The sequence below is a fragment of the Coregonus lavaretus genome (genome assembly GCF_964263955.1).
Source record: "Coregonus lavaretus genome assembly, chromosome: 9".
NCBI lineage: Eukaryota > Metazoa > Chordata > Actinopteri > Salmoniformes > Salmonidae > Coregonus > Coregonus lavaretus.
The window spans coordinates 29,456,998-29,478,070 of record NC_139996.1 but is presented as its reverse complement, the minus strand read 5'-3'; the positions used below and the strand labels follow the sequence as shown (position 1 = coordinate 29,478,070).

The window sequence follows — 21,073 nt, the reverse complement described above, 5'->3', positions numbered from 1 at the left end:
AATTGTAAAAACAAACACTGTCTGGCCTCAAAACATGGTTAAAACTATCATTTTGGTCTCATGGATGGTCAGTCCTTGCATCCATAGCTCTGTATATGAATTTGAGATTTCTCCAGCCCCATCCTTTAACAATTTACCAAAACAGAGGTGGGGTGGACCACTTTCTTATTGTGTGAACTTCAGATTTCTCGACAAATAGAAATTAACACTTAGGATATCTGCATAATTTTCTGTTAATGAGTACAGGCATGAGGCATCGAGCATATGCTGATGTCTGCCTGTCTGTTTAGCATGTTACCATGAGTGATCAGAGTGTGAATAGTTTTGAGTGAGGCAGATCACACACATTAAGTCATTATACCACTCACTAACTGTGGTTCCTTTCACTGCCCTGCTAACAGTGCTGCTCTGGCATCATGTACTACAGTACTTATGCATTCCTGCCACACCAAGGAGAGATCAGATCTGCAGAGCTTTGATCGTTTTGGTAATTTCCATGTAAAAGGACCCATGAGAACCAATATGTGAAGTTCATAGGAGCATATCAAATTGGGTGTCAAATGAAAGCTAATTGTCAATATTTTTGAGAAATTAAGGCATATTAAGAAGGGGTTCCTACTGTTTGGTATTTATTTTATCTTTATTTAACTAGGCAAGTCAGTTAAGAACAAATTCTTATTTACAATGACGGCCTACACCGGCCAAACCTGGACGATGCTGGGCCAATTGTGCGCCGCCCTATGGGACTCCCAATCACGGCCGGTTGTGATACAGCCTGGAATCAAACCAGGGGGTCTGTAGTGACGCCTCAAGCACTGAGATGCAGTGCCTTAGACCGCTGCGCCACTCGGGAGCCCCGAGTATACTCAGTGTATATCTAGTTTTGGATACATTTTTCTGCCTTCTGTAAGTTTAAGAAACATTGCCTTGTGCCTTGAAATTCTGTTGCCAAAATCCCACATATCTTTAAGATATTTTCTAATTTCTCTTCCTCATGGGGAGGGAGGATAATGAAAGTTCACAGAAGTAACAAGTAATGGTAGACGTATCAATTAGTTGTAGTGTTTTTACTGATATCAATCTTGTTTATGAATTATTATGTGATTATAACTCGAAATTCCGTTACTAAATCGGTAACGAAATTCAAAAATATTGGTAAAAGAATTTCTGCAATTGAATTGGCTACAATGGGAAATTATAGTCACAAACCACAGTTGGGTTCACAAGTTTGGACAGCACAGTAGAGTACAGTACAGTAAAGAAAAGTAGAGTATAGTTCAGTACAGTAAAGAAAAGTAGAGTAGATTTCAGTACAGTACACAGTACGTTTTAATTGGGGGAGAGGAGCAGCACTGGCCCAGTGCAGGTGGAAGGTTTAGAGGGAGTCTATGACCTTGTTCCCAGACGTGTGTCTTCCATACATTACAGTATAAACCTGGCAGGCGAGGCTATAGGGAAAGTTGCTGAGTGGAGAATTTGCTCTGTGTCCCTGATGCCTTACATTCCCATAACAGCAGAACACAGCAGGTCTCTGGAGGGCACTCTCTGGGATCAATAAAGCTAAACTGCTTGATAAATGTGTTGAGTGCTAAATAATTCATTTAATAAATCTACCTCATAATGATCTGCTCTTTACGACTGTCTGATGTTATGTTCTCTGTTTAAAAGAACCTATAGATTTCCTGGGTGATCGTTAATTGATCTCTACATTACACGGCTGTTACTTGGCTTGAGAACTTGACTGTTGATTTTCCGTTCCAAGCAGAGCTGTTTGTGTACTGTATGCAATGGGTTCTGGATGAGTTGCTGTGTGTGCGCTCTGTGCCTCAGACCCCAGGCTGTGATGCTGCTGTTGCTGCTGACTGGTTGAGGTGGCAGGGCCTGAGCTTGAACCTCACACAGGGCTAGTGTCGGAGTGGGCCTACTACAATCACTCACACACCCCAGGCCCCGGAGCTAAGGAAAGTCTACCACTCCTGGTCCTCTCAGTGCTTCTCTTTCACTCTCTCTCACACACACACACACACACACACAGCATTGTGTTTCCGTTCCCCTCGCTATAAAACAAGTCCATTTAAGTGATTCATCTGAAAGGAAAGTGGGACCCTTAGGAAATAGGGGAGCAATGATGCTGTTTTAGGCCTGGGGATTTTTTTGCTGATCAGACTTTTTGTCATTCTATCATTCAGCACACTGTACCTATAAGCTGTAGGCTGATGGCTATCTGCACCATTCAGATATCTGGCTACATTTCCATCAACTTTGTGTCGTGTTGGTGTGAAGCCTTATGCCCTGCAGGACCTCTGGGTTTCTTTTTGGACACACAAGCACGACACAGAATGGGGTTCTTTAATCTTTTGTCAGTTAAACAGCCGAACCATTTACAAGGAAACACGTTAAGGGTATCGCATGGAAGATATTTTATTGTTGGCGCAGTATTCCATCCAGGATGAGCTATTGTTCAGTAAATTACAGTTTAATGACAAAATTAAGATGGCAGCCAACAGTGAATACCCATGACAAGAAAACACTTATAAAGCAGTTTGAGATTGAAAAGAATTGTCCCACCTTTTCCCTGCTGTGCTACCACTGCTGTGTACAGTAATATTAGTAAAGGACAGGTATTTTGCCACAGGTTTCACCAAATGTTTTTTTATGATTCTTGAATCTACTTGATGTCTGGAATGATCATTTGTTGGATGAGCATGCAGTCTGTTTACATGATGTGTGGAAGGAGGGCTCCCTTACTGCCCAACTGTAAAAGGGGTAACAGAATGCATAGGTTTTCACACCACAGGGCTACTGCTACAACAACCACTGCATATCCCTGTTCACACAAACCAATCAGTGTCTTTACCAGAAATGTTATTTGGTTAGTCAATGGTCAGACCAGTAGATTATATTGGCAGTTCGGTCAGACACCCTTAAACAATCCATGGCCAACCCAGCTGAAGAGACGCTGCATTCGTTTTAATTAGGAATTCACCAGCATCATTCATTAGATCCTGTATTCCCGCCACACAATCACACAGATCCTTTAATTACAGAGCCTGTTGGAGGGGAATAATGCAGCTGGGCTCTGTGTGGGGGAGAGATACTCAGGAAGGGAAGGGGGAGAGGAGAAGGAGAGAGAAAGAGGAGCTCTATGGAATACTAACCCGCTTGCTGTCTGTAACCAAAGCCAGGCTTCCTGTCTGACTCAATGCATCATCGTTCGCCCATATACATCACTGTCTCTCAGCCTTTTTTGCTTTGTCATTGGCTCTCCTTGGCATGGGTTGCTGCCCAGTGATGGTTTTTGAGGCCGGTGCATCACAGATCAATGTGTTCTGCTTATTTACTGCTGTTTGTCCAAAAAGTAATAAAAAAAACACTGAATAAAAAGTACTGTAGTTCATATGTATAGTGCATTCGGGAAAGTATTCAGACCCCTACCCTTTTTCCACATTTTGTTACATTACAGCCTAATTCTAAAATTGATTAAATGAATTGTTTTCCTCATCAATCTACACATAATACCCCATAATGACAAAGCGAAAACAGGTTTTTAGAAAGATTTATAAAAAAATTTAAAACTGAAATACCTTATTTACATAAGTATTCAGACCCTTTGCTATGAGACTCGAAATTGAGCTCAGGTGCATCCTGTTTCCATTGATCATCCTTGAGATGTTTCTACAACTTGATTGGAGTCCACCTGTGGTAAATTCAATTGATTGGACATGATTTGGAAAGGCACACACCTGTCTATTTAAGGTCCCACAGTTGACAGTGCATGTCAGAGCAAAAACCAAGCCATGAGGTCGAAGGAATTGTCCGTAGAGGTCCGTGACAGGATTGTGTCGAGGCACAGATCTGGGGAAGGGTACCAAATAATGTCTGCAGCATTGAAGGTCCCCAAGAACACAGTGGCCTCCATCATTCTGAAATGGAAGAAGTTTGGAACTAGGGCCTTGGTCAGGGAGGTGACCAAGAACCTGATGGTCACTCTGAAAACGCTCCAGAGTTCCTTTGTGGAGATGGGAGAACCTTCCAGAAGGACAACCATCTCTGCAGCACTCCACCAATCAGGCCTTTATGGTAGAGTGGCCAGACAGAAGCCACTCCTCAGTAAAAGGCACATGACAGCCCGCTTGGAGTTTGCCAAAAGGCACCTAAAAGACTCTCAGACCATGAGAAACAAGATTCTCTGGTCTGATGAAACCAAAATGGAATTCTTTGTCCTGAATGCCAAGCGTCATGTCTGGAGGAAACCTGGCAGCATCATGCTGTGGGGATGTTTTTCAGCGGCAGGGACTGGAAGACTAGTCAGGATTGAGGGAAAGATGAACGGAGCAGAGAGATCCTTGATGAAAACCTGCTCCAGAGTGCTCAGGACCTCAGACTGGGGCGACGGTTCACCTTCCAACAGGACAACGACCCTAAGCACTCAGCCAAGACAACGCAGGAGTGGCTTCTGGACAAGTCTCTGAATGTCCTTGAGTGGCCAAGCCAGAGCCTGGAGTCTGGAGAGACCTGAAAATAGCTGTGCAGCGACACTCCCCATCCAACTTGACAGAGCATGAGGGGATCTGCAGAGAAGAATGGGAGAAACTCCCCAAATACAGGAGTGCCAAGCTTGTAGCGTCATACCCAAGAAGACTCGAGGCTGTAATCGCTGCCAAAGGTGCTTCAACAAAGTACTGAGTGAAGGGTCTGAATAGTTATGCAAATGTGATATTTCAATTTTTTTATTTTTAATACATTTGCAAACATTTCTAAAAACCTGTTTTTGCTTTGTCATTATGGGGTATTTTGTGTAGATTGATGGAAAAAATATATTTAATCAATTTTAGAATAAGGATGTAATGTAACAAAATGTGGAATAAGTCAAGGGGTCTGAATACTTTCCGAATGCACTGTATGAGGTTCATAAGGATGCATGACAGGATATTTGTGTCAATACACGAGTGAGAGACTGTGATTTATCTTTTTGAGGGATCTGTGTCAATCACTGTATTATCTAATATGCATCATTGATAAGCGAGTGTGTGTGTCCTTGCACAAAGCAACAGCCCTGCACTTCTATTTTTGCAGCCGGGGCTCAGTAAGCAGGCTTGTCGGGTTGAGTTGTGAGCTGGCTGTGAGAGAGTGGTCTAGAAGTGACAGTGGCGATTGCCCATGGCGGCCCGGGAGCCCTCAGTCTTACTGTGGAAAGGTCAGACTGTGACAACTCAAGCACCGCTCACTCGCGCCAATATTTATCCGGAGAGTCACGGCTGGCACCCAGTAAGCCTTCTCTGACAGGGCTCTCTCTTAATGAAGTGTGTTATCTGGAGCCTGAGTAATGACATGGAGGAGACAACTGCTCCCAGGGACACTTCCTCTGCCATCACCGGCCCAATGAGGAGAGAGGCTGTCTCCCGAGTGGCGCAGTGGTCTAAGGCACTGCATCGCAGTGCTAGCTGTGCCACTAGAGATCCTGGTTCGAATCCAGGCTCTGTTGTAGCCGACCGGGAGACCCATGGGGCGGCACACAATTGGCCCAGCGTCGTCCAGGGTAGGGGAGGGAATGGCCGGCAGGGATGTAGCTCAGTTGGTAGAGCATGGCGTTTGCAACGCCAGGGTTGTGGTTTTGATTGCCACGGGGGGCCAGTATAAAATATATATATATATATATATATATATATATATATATATATATATATATATATATATATATATATAAATGTATGCACTCACTAACTGTAAGTCGCTCTGGATAAGAGCATCTGCTAAATGACTAAAATGTAAATGAGAGAGGGAGTGACTAAGGCTGACTCTAGCAGTCCAAACTTAATTGTGATGGGGAGGGACATGATGTCTTCTTGTTCTCTGGACTGGAGAGTTCCATCAACATCCAATAGCAGCAGCAGCCATCAGGTTGTGTCCAGGCCAACAGTAGCATGTTACCCATGCATGGCCAGACAGCCAGACATTCCCAGCAGGCCTCAGTCCCCTCTGTGTCAGGAGCTCATTTAGGGAATCCTCTGCTGTTCACCCACACATCACATTGTGCTTGGCATGCTTTAATCGGATGGGTTTAAGGTCCACTGCACCCCATCTGTCAGACTACCAAAAATAGACATGCAGAGCTCTGACTGCATCATGAACATCTCTGGTTGTTATGCAAATGGAGACAGTGAGAGATGGTAGATACAGTTTATGGATGCTGTAGATATACATTTGGATTAACCACATTCTTTTCCCGAGCAAGGCCACAAAATAGACCTCATTCCATTTCCATACTGCTATAGAGGGATACAGATTCTACATGAACAACATGAACTCAAGCAGAGATTTTCACATCCTCCACTGTGATGATGTTCTGTTGAAAGTAGCCCCCACACAGCATTAGGAAGCTGACATGTTATCAATAGCAGCGTGACTGGTTTATCTCACACATGATATACTTGACCTTGAAGCATGTTCCTTCGAGAGTGAAGAGTTATGTTATGAGTTTGATTGTGAGGAGCGTGTGTGTTGACTGACCCTATTACTGAGCTCCATTAAATGGCCCCAAGTGAGCCAGTGGGGAGGGAGGTGGCACGTGAGGCCTGTTTGTCCCAGGCATGGGGAGGAAGGTGGAGAGGGAGCGCAGTGGGCCAAATATGTCTTACTTAGGCAGTTTACCATTGGGAAAAAATGGTCTAGGTTCCTATCTGTGTAAGTGGTCTTCCTCTCTCGCTTGAGCATGCTTTCCCGCATGAGCTCACTGTTCCTCCATAATCTCTGGTATGCTCACGCAAGAGAGGGAATGCCCACTTACACAGACAGGATTTTTTTCAATGGGAAACGGCCCAATAACAGCTGGCTCTGGTATAATTATTGTCCCCTCCCCTCCAGATTTTTTTTTACAAGAGAGATGTCTTGCTTTCTCTACCGTCTCTGGTGGAGCAATCAACTCCACCATTAATCTGTGTTCACTCCCTGGCACTGATTTATCACCTCCTCATCCACGTCACAGTTATTATTTAACTGGGAGATGCAATCCTCTTAATATGTCACAGACGTGATGTGTAGAAGACAAATCAGCACCTGCATGTGTACATCCACTTCAGCTATTAAAATGTAATGTACACCATTATTTATTTATAATTTTATATATACAGTTGGTCAGAAGTTTACATACACTTAGGTTGGAGTCATTAAAACTTGTTTTTCAACCACTCCACAAATTTCTTGTTAACAAACTATAGTTTTGGCAAGTCGGTTAGGACATCTACTTTGTGCACGACACAAGTAATTTTTCCAACAATTGTTTACAGCCAGAATATTTCACTTATAATTCACTGTATCACAATTCCAGTGGGTCAGAAGTTTACATACACTAAGTTGACTGTGCCTTTAAAAGGCTTGGAAAATTCCAGAAAATGATGTCATGGCTTTAGAAGCTTCTGATTGACATAATTTGAGTCAATTGGAGGTGTACCTGTGGATGTATTTCAAGGCCTACCTTCAAACTCAGTGCCTCTTTGCTTGACATCATGGGAAAATTAAAAGAAATCAGCCCTCAGAATTTTTTGGGGGGGATCTCCACAAGTCTGGTTAATCCTTGGGAGCAATTTGAAGGTACCACGTTCATCTGTACAAACAATAGTACGCAAGTATAAACACAATGGGACCACGCAGCCGTCATACCGCTCAGGAAGGAGACGTGTTCTGTCTCCTAGAGATTAACATACTTTGGTGCGAAAAGTGCAAATCAATCCCAGAACAACAGCAAAGGACCTTGTGAAGATGCTGGAGGAAACGGGTACAAAAGTATCTATATCCACAGTAAAACGAGTCCTATATCAACATAACCTGAAAGGCCGCTCAGCAAGGAAGAAGCCACTGCTCCAAAACCGCCATAACAAAGCCAGACTACGGTTTGCAACTGCACATGGGGACAAAGATCGTACTTTTTGGAGAAATGTCCTCTGGTCTGATGAAACAAAAATAGACCTGTTTGGCCATAATGACCATCGTTATGTTTACATTTACGTCATTTAGCAGACGCTCTTAGCCAGAGCGACTTACAGTTAGTGAGTGCATACATTTTTCATACTGGCTCCCCGTGGGAATCTAACCCACAACCCTGGCGTTGCAAGCGCCATGCTCTACCAACTGATCTACAGGAGGCCTTTTGTTTGGAGGAAAAAGGGGGTGCTTGCAAGCCGAAGAACACCATCCCAACCGTGAAGCACAGGGGTGGCAGCATCATGCTGTGGGGGTGCTTTGCTGCAGGAGGGACTGGTGCACCTCACAAAATAGATGGCATCATGAGGAAGGAAAATTATGTGGATATATTGAAGCAACATCTCAAGACAACAGTCAGGAAGTTAAAGCTTGGTCGCAAATGGGTCTTCCAAATGGACAATGACCCCACGCATACTTCCAAAGTTGTGGCAAAAGGACAACAAAGTAAAGGTATTGGAGTGGCCATCACAAAGCCCTGACCTCAATCCTATATAAAATGTGTGGGCAGAACTGAAAAAGCATGTGCGAGCAAGGAGGCCTACAAACCTGACTCAGTTACACCAGCTCTGTCAGGAGGAATGGGCCAAAATTCACCCAACTTATTGTGGGAAGCTTGTGGAAGACTACCCGAAATGTTTGACCCAAGTTAAACAATTTAAAGGCAATGCTACCAAATACTAATTGAGTGTATGTAAACTTCTGACCCACTGGGAATGTGATGAAAGAAATAAAAGCTGAAATAAATAATTCTCTCTACTATTATTCTGACATTTCACATTCTTAAAATAAAGTGGTGATCCTAACTGACCTAAGACAGGGCATTTTTACTAGGATTAAATGTCAGGAATTGTGAAAAACTGAGTTGAAATGTATTTGGCTAAGGTGTATGTAAACTTCCGACTTCAACTATATATATTTATATAGTACCAGTCAAAAGTTTGGACACACCTACAGTGGCTTGCGAAAGTATTCACCCCCTTGGCATTTTTCCTATTTTGTTGCCTTACAACCTGGAATTAAAATAGATTTATGGGGGGTTTGTATCATTTGATTTACACAACATGCCTACCACTTTGAAGATGCGAAATATTTTTTATTGTGAAACAAACAAGAAATAAGACAAAGAAACAGAACTTGAGCGTGCATAACTATTCACTCCCGCAAAGTCAATACTTTGTAGGTCCACCTTTTGCAGCAATTACAGCTGCAAGTCTCTTGGGGTATGTCTCTATAACCTTGGCACATCTAGCCACTGGAATTTTTGCCCATTCTTCAAGGCAAAACTGCTCCAGCTCCTTCAAGTTGGATGGGTTCCGCTGGTGTTCAGCAATCTTTATGTCACACTACAGATTCTCAATTGGATTGAGGTCTGGGCTTTGACTTAAACCAGTGTTGCTTTAGCAGTATGCATAGGGTCATTCTCCTGCTGGAAGGTGAACCTCCGTCCCAGTCTCAAATCTCTGGAAGACTGAAACAGGTTTACCTCAAGAATTTCCCTGTATTTAGCGGCATCCATCATTCCTTCAATTCTGACCAGTTTCCCAGTCCCTGCCGATTAAAAACATCCCCACAGCATGATGCTGCCACCACCATGTTTCACTGAGGGGATGGTGTTCTCGGGGTGATGAGAGGTGTTGGGTTTGCGCCAGACATAGCGTTTTCCTTGATGGCCAAAAAGCTAAAATGTAGTCTCATCTGACCAGAGCACCTTCTTCCATATGTTTGGGGAGTCTCCCACATGCCTTTTGGCGAACACCAAACGTGTTTGCTTATTTTTTTCTTTAAGCAATGGCTTTTTTCTGGCCACTCTTCCGTAAAACCCAGCTCTGTGGAGTGTACGGCTTAAAGTGGTCCTATGGACAGATACTCCAATCTCCACTGTGGAGCTTTGCAGCTCCTTCAGGGTTATCTTTCGTCTCTTTGTTGCCTCTCTGATTAATGTCCTTCTTGCCTGGTCCGTGAGTTTTGGTGGGCGGCCCTCTCTTGGCAGGTTTCTTGTGGTGCCATATTCTTTCCATTTTTTAATAATGGATTTAATGGTGCTCCGTGGGATGTTCAAAGTTTCAGATATTTTTTTATAACCCAACCCTGATTTGTACTTCTCCACAATTTTGTCCCTGACCTGTTTGGAGAGCTCCTTGGTCTTCATTGTGCCGCTTGCTTGGTGGTGCCCCTTGCTTAGTGGTGTTGCAGACTCTGGGGCCTTTCAGAAGAGGTGTGTATATATACTGAGATCATGTGACACTTAGATTGCACACAGGTGGACTTTATTTAACTAATTATGTGACTTCTGAAGGTAATTGGTTGCACCAGATCTTATTTAGGGGCTTCATAGCAAAGGGGGTGAATACATATGCACGCACCACTTTTCCGTTATTTATTTTTTAGAATGTTTTGAAACAAGTTTCACTTCACCAATTTGGACTATTTTGTGTATGTCCATTACATTAAATAAAAATAAAAATCAATTTAAATTACAGGTTGTAATGCAATAAAATAGGAAAAACGCCAAGGGGGAGGAATAGTTTTGCAAGGCACTGTACTCATTCCAGGGTTTTTCTTTGCTTTTTACTATTTTCTACATTGTATAATAATAGTGAAGACATCAAATCTATGAAATAACACATATGGAATCATGTAGTAACCAAAAAAGTGTTAAACAAATCAAAATATATTTTATATTCTTCAAATAGCCACCCTTTGCCTTGATGATAGCTTTGCACAGTCTTGGCATTTTCTCAACCAGCTTCACCTGGAATGCTTTTCCAACAGTCTTGAAGGAGTTCCCACATATGCTGAGCACTTGTCGGCTGCTTTTCCTTCACTCTCTGGTCCGAATCATCCCAAACCATCTCAATTGGGTTGAGGTCGGGGGATTGTGGAGGCCAGGTCATCTGATGCAGCGGTCCATCACTCTCCGTCTTGGTAAAATAGCCCTTGCACAGCCTGGAGGTGTGTTGGGTCATTGTCCTGTTGAAAAACAAATGATAGTCCCACTAAGCCCAAACTAGATGGGATGGCATATCACTGCAAAATGCTGTGGTAACCATGCTGGTTAAGTGTGCCTTGAATTCTAAATAAATCACAGACAGTGTCACCAGCAAAGCACCCCCACACCTTAACACCTCCTCCTCCATGCTTTACGGTGAGAAACACACATGCGGAGATCATCCATTCACCCACACCGCGTCTCACAAAGCCACGGCGGTTGGAACCAAAGATCTCCAATTTGGACTCCAGACCAAAGGACAAATTTCCACCGGTCTAATGTCCATTGCTCGTGTTTCTTGGCCCAAGCAAGTCTCTTCTTATTATTGGTGTCCTTTAGTAGTGGTTTCTTTGCAGCATTTCGACCATGAAAGCCTGATTCACACAATCTCCTCTGAACAGTTGATGTTGAGATAAGTCTGTTACTTGAACTCTGTGAAGCATTTATTTGGGCTGCAATTTCTGAAGGCTGGTAACTCTAATGAACTTATCCTCTGCAGCAGAGGTAACTCTGGGTCTTCCATTCCTGTGGCGGTCCTCATGAGAGCCAGTTTCATCATAGCGCTTGATGGTTTTTGCGACTGCACTTGAAGAAACTTTCAAAGTTCTTGAAATGTTCCAGATTTACTGACCTTCATGTGTTAACGTAGTGATGGACTGTTGTTTCTCTTTGCTTATTTGAGCTGTTCTTGCCATAATATGGACTTGGTATTTTACCAAATAGGGCTATCTTCTGTATACCCCCCCTACAACACAACTGATTGGCTCAAACGCATTAAGAAGGAAAGAAATTCTACAAATGAACTTTTTAAGAAGGCACACCTGTTAATTGAAATTAATTCCAGGTGACTATCTCATGAAGCTGGTTGAGAGAATGCCAAGAGTGTGCAAAGCTGTCATCAAGGCAAAGGGTGGCTATTTGAAGAATCTCAAATAATATATTTTGATTTGTTTAACACTTTTTTTGGTTACTACATGATTCCATATGTTTTATTTCATAGTTGTGATGTCTTCACTATTATTCTACTATGTAAAAAAATAGTAAAAATAAAGAAAAACCATTGAATGAGTAGGTGTGTCCAAACTTTTGACAGGTAGTGTATGTGTATGTGTGTGTGTGTGTGTGTGTGTACATATATGTATGTGTATATGTATATACAGTGGGGAGAACAAGTATTTGATACACTGCCGATTTTGCAGGTTTTCCTACTTACAAAGCATGTAGAGGTCTGTCATTTTTATCATAGGTACACTTCAACTGTGAGACACGGAATCTAAAACAAAAATCCAGAAAATCACATTGTATGATTTTTAAGTAATTAATTTGCATTTTATTACATGACATAAGTATTTTATACATCAGAAAAGCAGAACTTAATATCTGGTACAGAAACCTTTGTTTGCAATTACAGAGATCATACGTTTCCTGTAGGTCTTGACCAGGTTTGCACACACTGCAGCAGGGATTTTGGCCCACTCCTCCATACAGACCTTCTCCAGATCCTTCAGGTTTCGGGGCTGTTGCTGGGAAATTCGGACTTTCAGCTCCCTCCAAAGATTTTCTATTGGGTTCAAGTCTGGAGACTGGCTATGCCACTCCAGGACCTTGAGATGCTTCTTACGGAGCCACTCCTTAGTTGCCCTGGCTGTGTGTTTCGGGTCGTTGTCATGCTGCAAGACCCAGCCACGACCCATCTTCAATGCTCTTACTGAGGGAAGGAGGTTGTTGGCCAAGATCTCGCGATACATGGCCCCATCCATCCTCCCCTCAATACGGTGCAGTCGTCCTGTCCCCTTTGCAGAAAAGCATCCCCAAAGAATGATGTTTCCACCTGCATGCTTCACGGTTGGGATGGTGTTCTTGGGGTTGTACTCATCCTTCTTCTTCCTCCAAACACGGCGAGTGGAGTTTAGACCAAAAAGCTCTATTTTTGTCTCATCAGACCACATGACCTTCTCCCATTCCTCCTCTGGATCATCCAGATGGTCATTGGCAAACTTCAGACGGGCCTGGACATGCGCTGGCTTGAGCAGGGGGACCTTGCGTGCACTGCAGGATTTTAATCCATGATGGCGTAGTGTGTTACTAATGGTTTTCTTTGAGACTGTGGTCCCAGCTCTCTTCAGGTCATTGACCAGGTCCTGCCGTGTAGTTCTGGGCTGATCCCTCACCTTCCTCATGATCATTGATGCCCCACGAGGTGAGATCTTGCATGGAGCCCCAGACCGAGGGTGATTGACCGTCATCTTGAACTTCTTCCATTTTCTAATAATTGCGCCAACAGTTGTTGCCTTCTCACTAAGCTGCTTGCCTATTGTCCTGTAGCCCATCCCAGCCTTGTGCAGGTCTACAATTTTATCCCTGATATCCTTACACAGCTCTCTGGTCTTGGCCATTGTGGAGAGGTTGGAGTCTGTTTGATTGAGTGTGTGGACAGGTGTCTTTTATACAGGTAATGAGTTCAAACAGTTGCAGTTAATACAGGTAATGAGTGGAGAACAGGAGGGCTTCTTAAAGAAAAACTAACAGGTCTGTGAGAGCCGGAATTCTTACTGGTTGGTAGGTGATCAAATACTTATGTCACGCAATAAAATGCAAATTAATTACTTAAAAATCATACAATGTGATTTTCTTGATTTTTGTTTTAGATTCCGTCTCTCACAGTTGATGTGTACCTATGATAAAAAATTACAGACCTCTACATGCTTTGTAAGTAGGAAAACCTGCAAAATCGGCAGTGTATCAAATACTTGTTCTCCCCACTGTATATATGTGTGTGTGTGTGTGTGTGTATATATATATATATATATATATATATATATATATATATATATATATATATATATACAGTGGGGAAAAAAGTATTTAGTCAGCCACCAATTGTGCAAGTTCTCCCACTTAAAAAGATGAGAGAGGCCTGTAATTTTCATCATAGGTACACGTCAACTATGACAGACAAAATGAGAATTTTTTTTCCAGAAAATCACATTGTAGGATTTTTAATGAATTTATTTGCAAATTATGGTGGAAAATAAGTATTTGGTCAATAACAAAAGTTTCTCAATACTTTGTTATATACCCTTTGTTGGCAATGACACAGGTCAAACGTTTTCTGTAAGTCTTCACAAGGTTTTCACACACTGTTGCTGGTATTTTGGCCCATTCCTCCATGCAGATCTCCTCTAGAGCAGTGATGTTTTGGGGCTGTCACTGGGCAACACGGACTTTCAACTCCCTCCAAAGATTTTCTATGGGGTTGAGATCTGGAGACTGGCTAGGCCACTCCAGGACCTTGAAATGCTTCTTACGAAGCCACTCCTTCGTTGCCCGGGCGGTGTGTTTGGGATCATTGTCATGCTGAAAGACCCAGCCACGTTTCATCTTCAATGCCCTTGCTGATGGAAGGAGGTTTTCACTCAAAATTTCACGATACATGGCCCCATTCATTCTTTCCTTTACACGGATCAGTCGTCCTGGTCCCTTTGCAGAAAAACAGCCCCAAAGCATGATGTTTCCACCCCCATGCTTCACAGTAGGTATGGTGTTCTTTGGATGCAACTCAGCATTCTTTGTCCTCCAAACAAGACGAGTTGAGTTTTTACCAAAAAGTTCTATTTTGGTTTCATCTGACCATATGACATTCTCCCAATCCTCTTCTGGATCATCCAAATGCACTCTAGCAAACTTCAGACGGGCCTGGACATGTACTTGCTTAAGCAGGGGGACACGTCTTGCACTGCAGGATTTGAGTCCCTGGCGGCGTAGTGTGTTACTGATGGTAGGCTTTGTTACTTTGGTCCCAGCTCTCTGCAGGTCATTCACTAGGTCCCCCCGTGTGGTTCTGGGATTTTTGCTCACCGTTCTTGTGATCATTTTGACCCCACAGGGTGAGATCTTGCGTGGAGCCCCAGATCGAGGGAGATTATCAGTGGTCTTGTATGTCTTCCATTTCCTAAAAATTGCTCCCACAGTTGATTTCTTCAAACCAAGCTGCTTACCTATTGCAGATTCAGTCTTCCCAGCCTGGTGCAGGTCTACAATTTTGTTTCTGGTGTCCTTTGTCAGCTCTTTGGTCTTGGCCATAGTGGAGTTTGGAGTGTGACTGTTTGAGGTTGTGGACAGGTCTTTTATACTGATAACAAGTTCAAACAGGTGCCATTAATACAGGTAACGAGTGGAGGACAGAGGAGCCTCTTAAAGAAGAAGTTACAGGTCTGTGAGAGCCAGAAATCTTGCTTGTTTGTAGGTGACCAAATACTTATTTTCCACCATAATTTGCAAATAAATTCATTAAAAATCCTACAATGTGATTTTCTGGATTTTTTTTTCTAAATTTGTCTGTCATTGTTGACGTGTACCTATGATGAAACTTACAGGCCTCTCTCATCTTTTTAAGTGGGAGAACTTGCACAATTGGTGGCTGACTAAATACTTTTTTTCCCCACTGTATACACATACACACACACACACACAGTATATTTATATTCTGGACTCTGACATTGTTCGTTTTGATATTTCTTAATTTCAAAAAAATTTGGATTTGTGTGTATTGTTTTGAATTGTTAGGTATACTGCACTGTTAGGAACATAAGCATTTCGCTGCACCTGCGTTAACATCTGCAAAATATGTGTATGTGACCAATACATATATTTAAAAAAAATTAAACAGACCATTCACATTTTATTTATTTATTGCATTGATTTTATTTTATAGCATTGCTTCATGTCACACCCTGGCTCTGGGACTCTATATGTTGAGCCAGGGTGTGTGCATTATATGTGTTCATTTTCTATGTTGGGTGTTCTAGGTTGTCTATGTCTATGTTTGCATGTGTGACTCCCAATCAGAGGCAACGAGTGTCAGCTGTCGGCTGGTTGTCTCTGATTGGGAGCCATATTTAAACTGTGTGTTTTCTCTTGGGTGTTGTGGGTTTTTGTTCCGTGTCGGTATGTTAACCGTTGGACTTCACGAGTCGTGTTTTGTTTGTATTTAGAAACTTTAATTAAATAAAGTCATGTTTCTTTCACACGCTGCGCCTTGGTCTACTACTCCTTACCCAGACGATCGTGACAGAAAAACCCACCATACCAGGACCAAGCAGCGTGTCCAGGAACAGGCAACCTGGACGTGGGAGCAGCGTCGGAGGGTCGAGAGGCAACCCCAAGAAATTTTTAGGGGGGGGCACACGGCATGGACGAAGGGGCTGACGGAGGCAAAGATGGGGCGAATCCAGGAGGCCACCAGGCCAGGGGTACACCGCCCTGTACGTCCTGTGCGGATGCCTCACACAGAGTGTGTGAGGGTAGGCATTCAGCCAGGACGGGTGGTGGCCGCTCTTCACTCCAGGTCTCCTATCCGTCTCCACAGCCCGGTTCGGCCTGTCCCTGCTCCACGCACCAAGCCTACGGGGTGCGTCGCCAGCCCGGCCTGTCCCTGCTCCACGCACCAAGCCTACGGTGTGCGTCGTCAGCCTGGTCCAGCCCGTTCCTGCCACTCGCACCAAGCCAGGGGTGCGAGTCGTCAGCCTGGTTCAGCCCGTTCCTGCTACTCGCACCAAGCCCGGGGGGCGAGTCGTCAGCCTGGTAAGACCGGTCAGCTGCTCCACAACGGAGCGTAAGCAATCCGCTCCGTCAATGTCCAGTCCAGATCCAGCCAGCGGGGTCAGACCGGACCAGGGGCGCTACGGGGGAATTATGGAGGGGTGGTGGTCAAGGCCGGAGCCGGAGCCGCCTCCGAGGAGGAATGCCCACCCAGCCCTCCCCTGTTTGGGGTTTTGTTGAGGCGCGGTCGCAGTCCGCGCCTTTAGGGGGGGGTACTGTCACACCCTGGCTCTGGGACTCTATATGTTGAGCCAGGGTGTGTGCATTCTATGTGTTCATTTTCTATGTTGGGTGTTCTAGGTTGTCTATGTTTGCATGTGTGACTCCTAATCAGAGGCAACGAGTGTCAGCTGTCGGCTGGTTGTCTCTGATTGGGAGCCATATTTAAACTGTGTGTTTTCTCTTGGGTGTTGTGGGTTTTTGTTCCGTGTCGGTATGTTAACCGTTGGACTTCACGAGTCGTGTTTTGTTTGTATTTAGAAACTTTAATTAAATAAAGTCATGTTTCTTTCACACGCTGCGCCTTGGTCTACTACTCCTTACCCAGACGATCGTGACACTTCAAAGATGACTTTTATTACATTGTTACTTATTCATGATATTCTAACCCTAATCGCTCTGGATAAGAGCGTCTGCTAAATTACTAAAATGTAAATGTTGTATAGTAATCTGTGAGGATACAACTACACTAAAAATATACAGTATCGGAGGAGGGTATTGAAACACAGTGCCAGTGTGTCAGAAATCTAGTCCACCCAGTTCCAGTACACATGCTCATCACAGGACCAGTGCCATTCCTCTAGACGAGAGTTAGATGACTGACAGTGTTAAGCTGACAGCCTGGCTGAGCCTGCTGTATACAACTCCTAGGTTATAGGCTAGGTAGAGAGATGTATTAGTTGCCTGCCTGCTGAATGGATCACCACCCTGTTCCAATGAGCTGTAATCATCCCTGGTGTGTGCTTAAGCTAATACCAGCAGCCCTCACAAAAGCCTGAAGGAAATATAATTTATTATGGTGGTGTGCAACGTTTGTTGGAAATTCAAATAACTTATCTTTCTGGAATAATTCAGAGAGTGTGGATATTATTAATGAAAACATGTTGGTCTGAGTGACATTTCAAATGGTGATCAGTGCTGGGAGCTGGATAGGTCTTTCAGCGGTGTGTCAGAGAGGGAGGGGAAAGGCTTGTGCAGGTGGGCAGAGTCTCCTGTCCTCTTCTATCCTCTCCTTCAATGTCTTACAACTGGGCACAGACATCAGTTCAATGTCTAGTTTTAATTTACTTATGGTTGAGTTGTCAACTAACGTGAATTCAAATTCAAAATCAACCAAAAATGTCACCATGTCATGGAAGACTGAATTACTTTTTTTCAAATCTAATCAGTTTTTCACGTTGATTCAACGTCATCACATAGATTTTGGGGGATTGAAATGATGTGGAAACAACGTTGATTCACCAATTTGTGCCCAGCGAGTGACCTTCTCTTTGATCTCCTACTAATGCCTTTAAATCCCTTCAAACATCATGAATGCCTTTAAATCATCATACTTATACTGTGTGATACTTGATGTGCGTTAGTTGGTTATCATAGTCTTCAAGACTCAGTATCATATCACCCTCCCCGTCCCTGAGTCATCTCCCTTTCCTGTCCCTGAACAAATGTCAGTCTAATCCATCCAGATCTCAGCACACTTAATCCACTCTCTCATTGTGCTTTAGCAATGGAGGGCTTCTGGCCCAGACTGGCTGCAGATGGCTGTGGTGGCTGTTTTTAATATTGGATGAATCTTAGATATCTCCACAGGGTCTGGAAAATATGAAGCACATTCTGCTATCAGTAATTACCTCCCTCTTTCCCTCAATCTCACATTCTCAAACTTTGGCAGTGGTTCTCCCTCATGTACTCATGGAGTTGTTTAGTTCCTGGGCTGGGCCGGACCACTTGTTCCCTATAAGTGGGGATATTTCCTCAAAATTGCCTGCTAACAATTGTTTGTTGTGGTCTTTCTTATGTTCGCTGTGAGTTTCTCATGTTATTGTTTTCCCCTTCTGTTGTAGCGGGATGCTAAAGGACAGTATCTGTTCGACCTCATCTGCCACCACCTGAATCTGCTGGAGAAGGACTACTTTGGCATCAGATATGTGGACCCAGACAAGCAGCGGGTGAGTGTGTGTGTGTGTGTGTGTGTGTCTGTGTTGGATAAAGCATACTGCAGTAGAGGTGACAGTTCAAAGAGATACAGGGCCAGATTTAAGATTTATGTTATTATATTTATTTCATAACACACGCTTTTAGAGAGACACTCATACAATCATCCTCATCAGCAGCAGCAGAGGACAGAGGGTTATTACTTTCTCTCAGAGATGGCTTGTAGCTGCACTGCTTGATTCATAAAGAATTAACATGTGCTCAGAGTGTGTGTTTTAGCCACAGAGACAAGACAAGTCCTGCTGATCCTGCATTTCCTATGCTGCCACTCAGGGCTATTTCAGTAGTTGTTGTTGTAGTGAGGGGTTGGCGTAGAGAGGGAATTGATGGAGTGAATGTTCCCAGAAGGACGGGGGATGAATCAGGGCCTGATATACTGGCAAAACCAGAGTTACCTTCAGAAATGAGCCTAGAGAGCACTGCCACAGCACAGTGCCTGCCTGTCTGCCTGCCTGTCTGCCTGCCTGTCTGCCTGCCTGCCTGCCTGCCTGTCTGCCTGTCTGCCTGCCTGTCTGCCTGTCTGCCTGTCTAGGCAGGCCCAGGCATACTGGTGGTGTAGTATTATAATTTGAAAGACCATCCATTACTGTCATTTATAGAGAGAGCGGTTATCTCTGTATGCCCTTACTGTTCAATTTGCTTCAGTATGATGATGATGATTTAATTATACAAATCAGGAACTAATAGCATGAATTATGATTCTTGTCAGATTAGAGATGGATGTTGGATCTGAACAGAGAGATGTCAGTGTGTTTTAGGCGTGAAGCTGACATGACATAACACAGGCTTTCACATGTCTTTCAGTGAACTGTCATTCCTGTCTATTGCATTTAACCTGCTTCGTAGAGCGATGTAGAGTGATATGAGATTGGTTTCAGCGTTGTAGCAGGATTTTCAGACATGTTTCACTTTTGTCACACTTTGATCATATGTCTTTTTGTTGTTGATGCAGCATTGGTTGGAGGTCACAAAGTGTATTGCCAAGCAGATGAAATGTAAGTATTTAGTGTCTTCCTCTTCACGCTATGATCATTCTGCTAATTGAGCAATTATAGTTATCATCACCATGGCATCTCTAATGATGCATAATCTAATTTGACTAATGAATGTGCATTTGAATACAAATGGTAGGAAGTTACTGTATTAGGATTTCAATAGATCAAGATTCTCCATTTGACAGTAAGGACAGAACTGTATGAACCTCATGAAAACTCACATAAATCCTAGCAGAAGATAATCCACACAAAAAGTCTCTCACCCACTCTCTTGTCTTTGCAAATCATCATGAACTGTGTCTCCCTAATTGTGGATACAGAGCTTAAAGGGAAAATTCAGTCAACATCTATCTATTTTTTTATTTTATTTTCATTAGTCCACTGTTGATATAGTCCCAACATGTTTTTCATGTCAACAGTCAAGTTTTCAAGATATTGTACTTTCAAGAAGCAAAGTGTCATCGGCCACATCATCATGATGATGCAAAATGATTTTCCCTTTGTCAGCTTCCTGCTTCTCCTGTTTGTCTCCTGGCCTCTAGAGGTCAGCTGTGTTCCCCTCTGCCTTTGTTCTTCCTCATGTGTCCTCATTAGTTTGATCCAGGTCACCTGTGCCTTGTTTTCCCTTTAGTATTTTAGCTGTGTGTTTTCCCCTTGTTTCTCACTTGGTTATTGCGTCCTGACTATGTGTCTCCTGCTTTGTCCCACCGTGTCAGTCCTAGTAAGTTGTTCGAAGTTATCTTTAGTTTGTTTTTCTCCCCTCGTGGAGTTGTTTTGTTTTGCCTCCTGTTTTGGAACATTAAATCTACTTGCCTGGAGTATTGCCTTGGGTGTTTCATTTGGGTCCTACAACATCTCCTCTGTGGCTAAGGGGTAGTACCCCCAGCTCTACACATCTGAGACCGGAGTTCTAGCCCGGCTTGTGACAGAATAACCAAGACAATCATGGACCCAGAAACACTCAGTTCCCAGGACCTGTTGGCGGTGATCACTCGACATGAGGCTTCTTTCCAGCGCCATGAAGCCGTTCTCAGCCGACAAGAGGAGCTGATGGCTAGTCATTCTCAACTCTTGGCCGAAATGATGAGTGCCCTTCGCCAGCTCTTTGAACGCCTCCCTGGTCCTCTCCCTTCCCCCAGGTCACCCCCCAGTGACGACAGGCCTTCTCGGTTGGCGGAGCCCCGACTACCACCTCCCAAGCCCTTTTCTGGGGATCCAAGCTCTTGCCAGGGTTTCCTCACCCAATGCTCCCTCACCTTCGAGCTCCAACCCTCAAGTTTTCCCACAGACCGTT

The 21,073-nt window shown here is 43.7% G+C and overlaps 1 protein-coding gene across 1 annotated transcript in view; it reads left to right on the top strand.

Annotated features, from left to right (window-relative positions):
• Positions 1–21,073, top strand: part of frmd5a (FERM domain containing 5a) — a gene marked incomplete at both ends in the record, with an annotated part of 130,807 nt that overhangs the window by 89,240 nt on the left and 20,494 nt on the right. The window contains 2 exons of the mRNA XM_084168494.1: positions 18,634–18,738; positions 19,737–19,779. Coding sequence (XP_084024620.1) covers positions 18,634–18,738; positions 19,737–19,779 — 148 coding nt within the window. The remainder of the gene's footprint in view (positions 1–18,633; positions 18,739–19,736; positions 19,780–21,073) is intronic.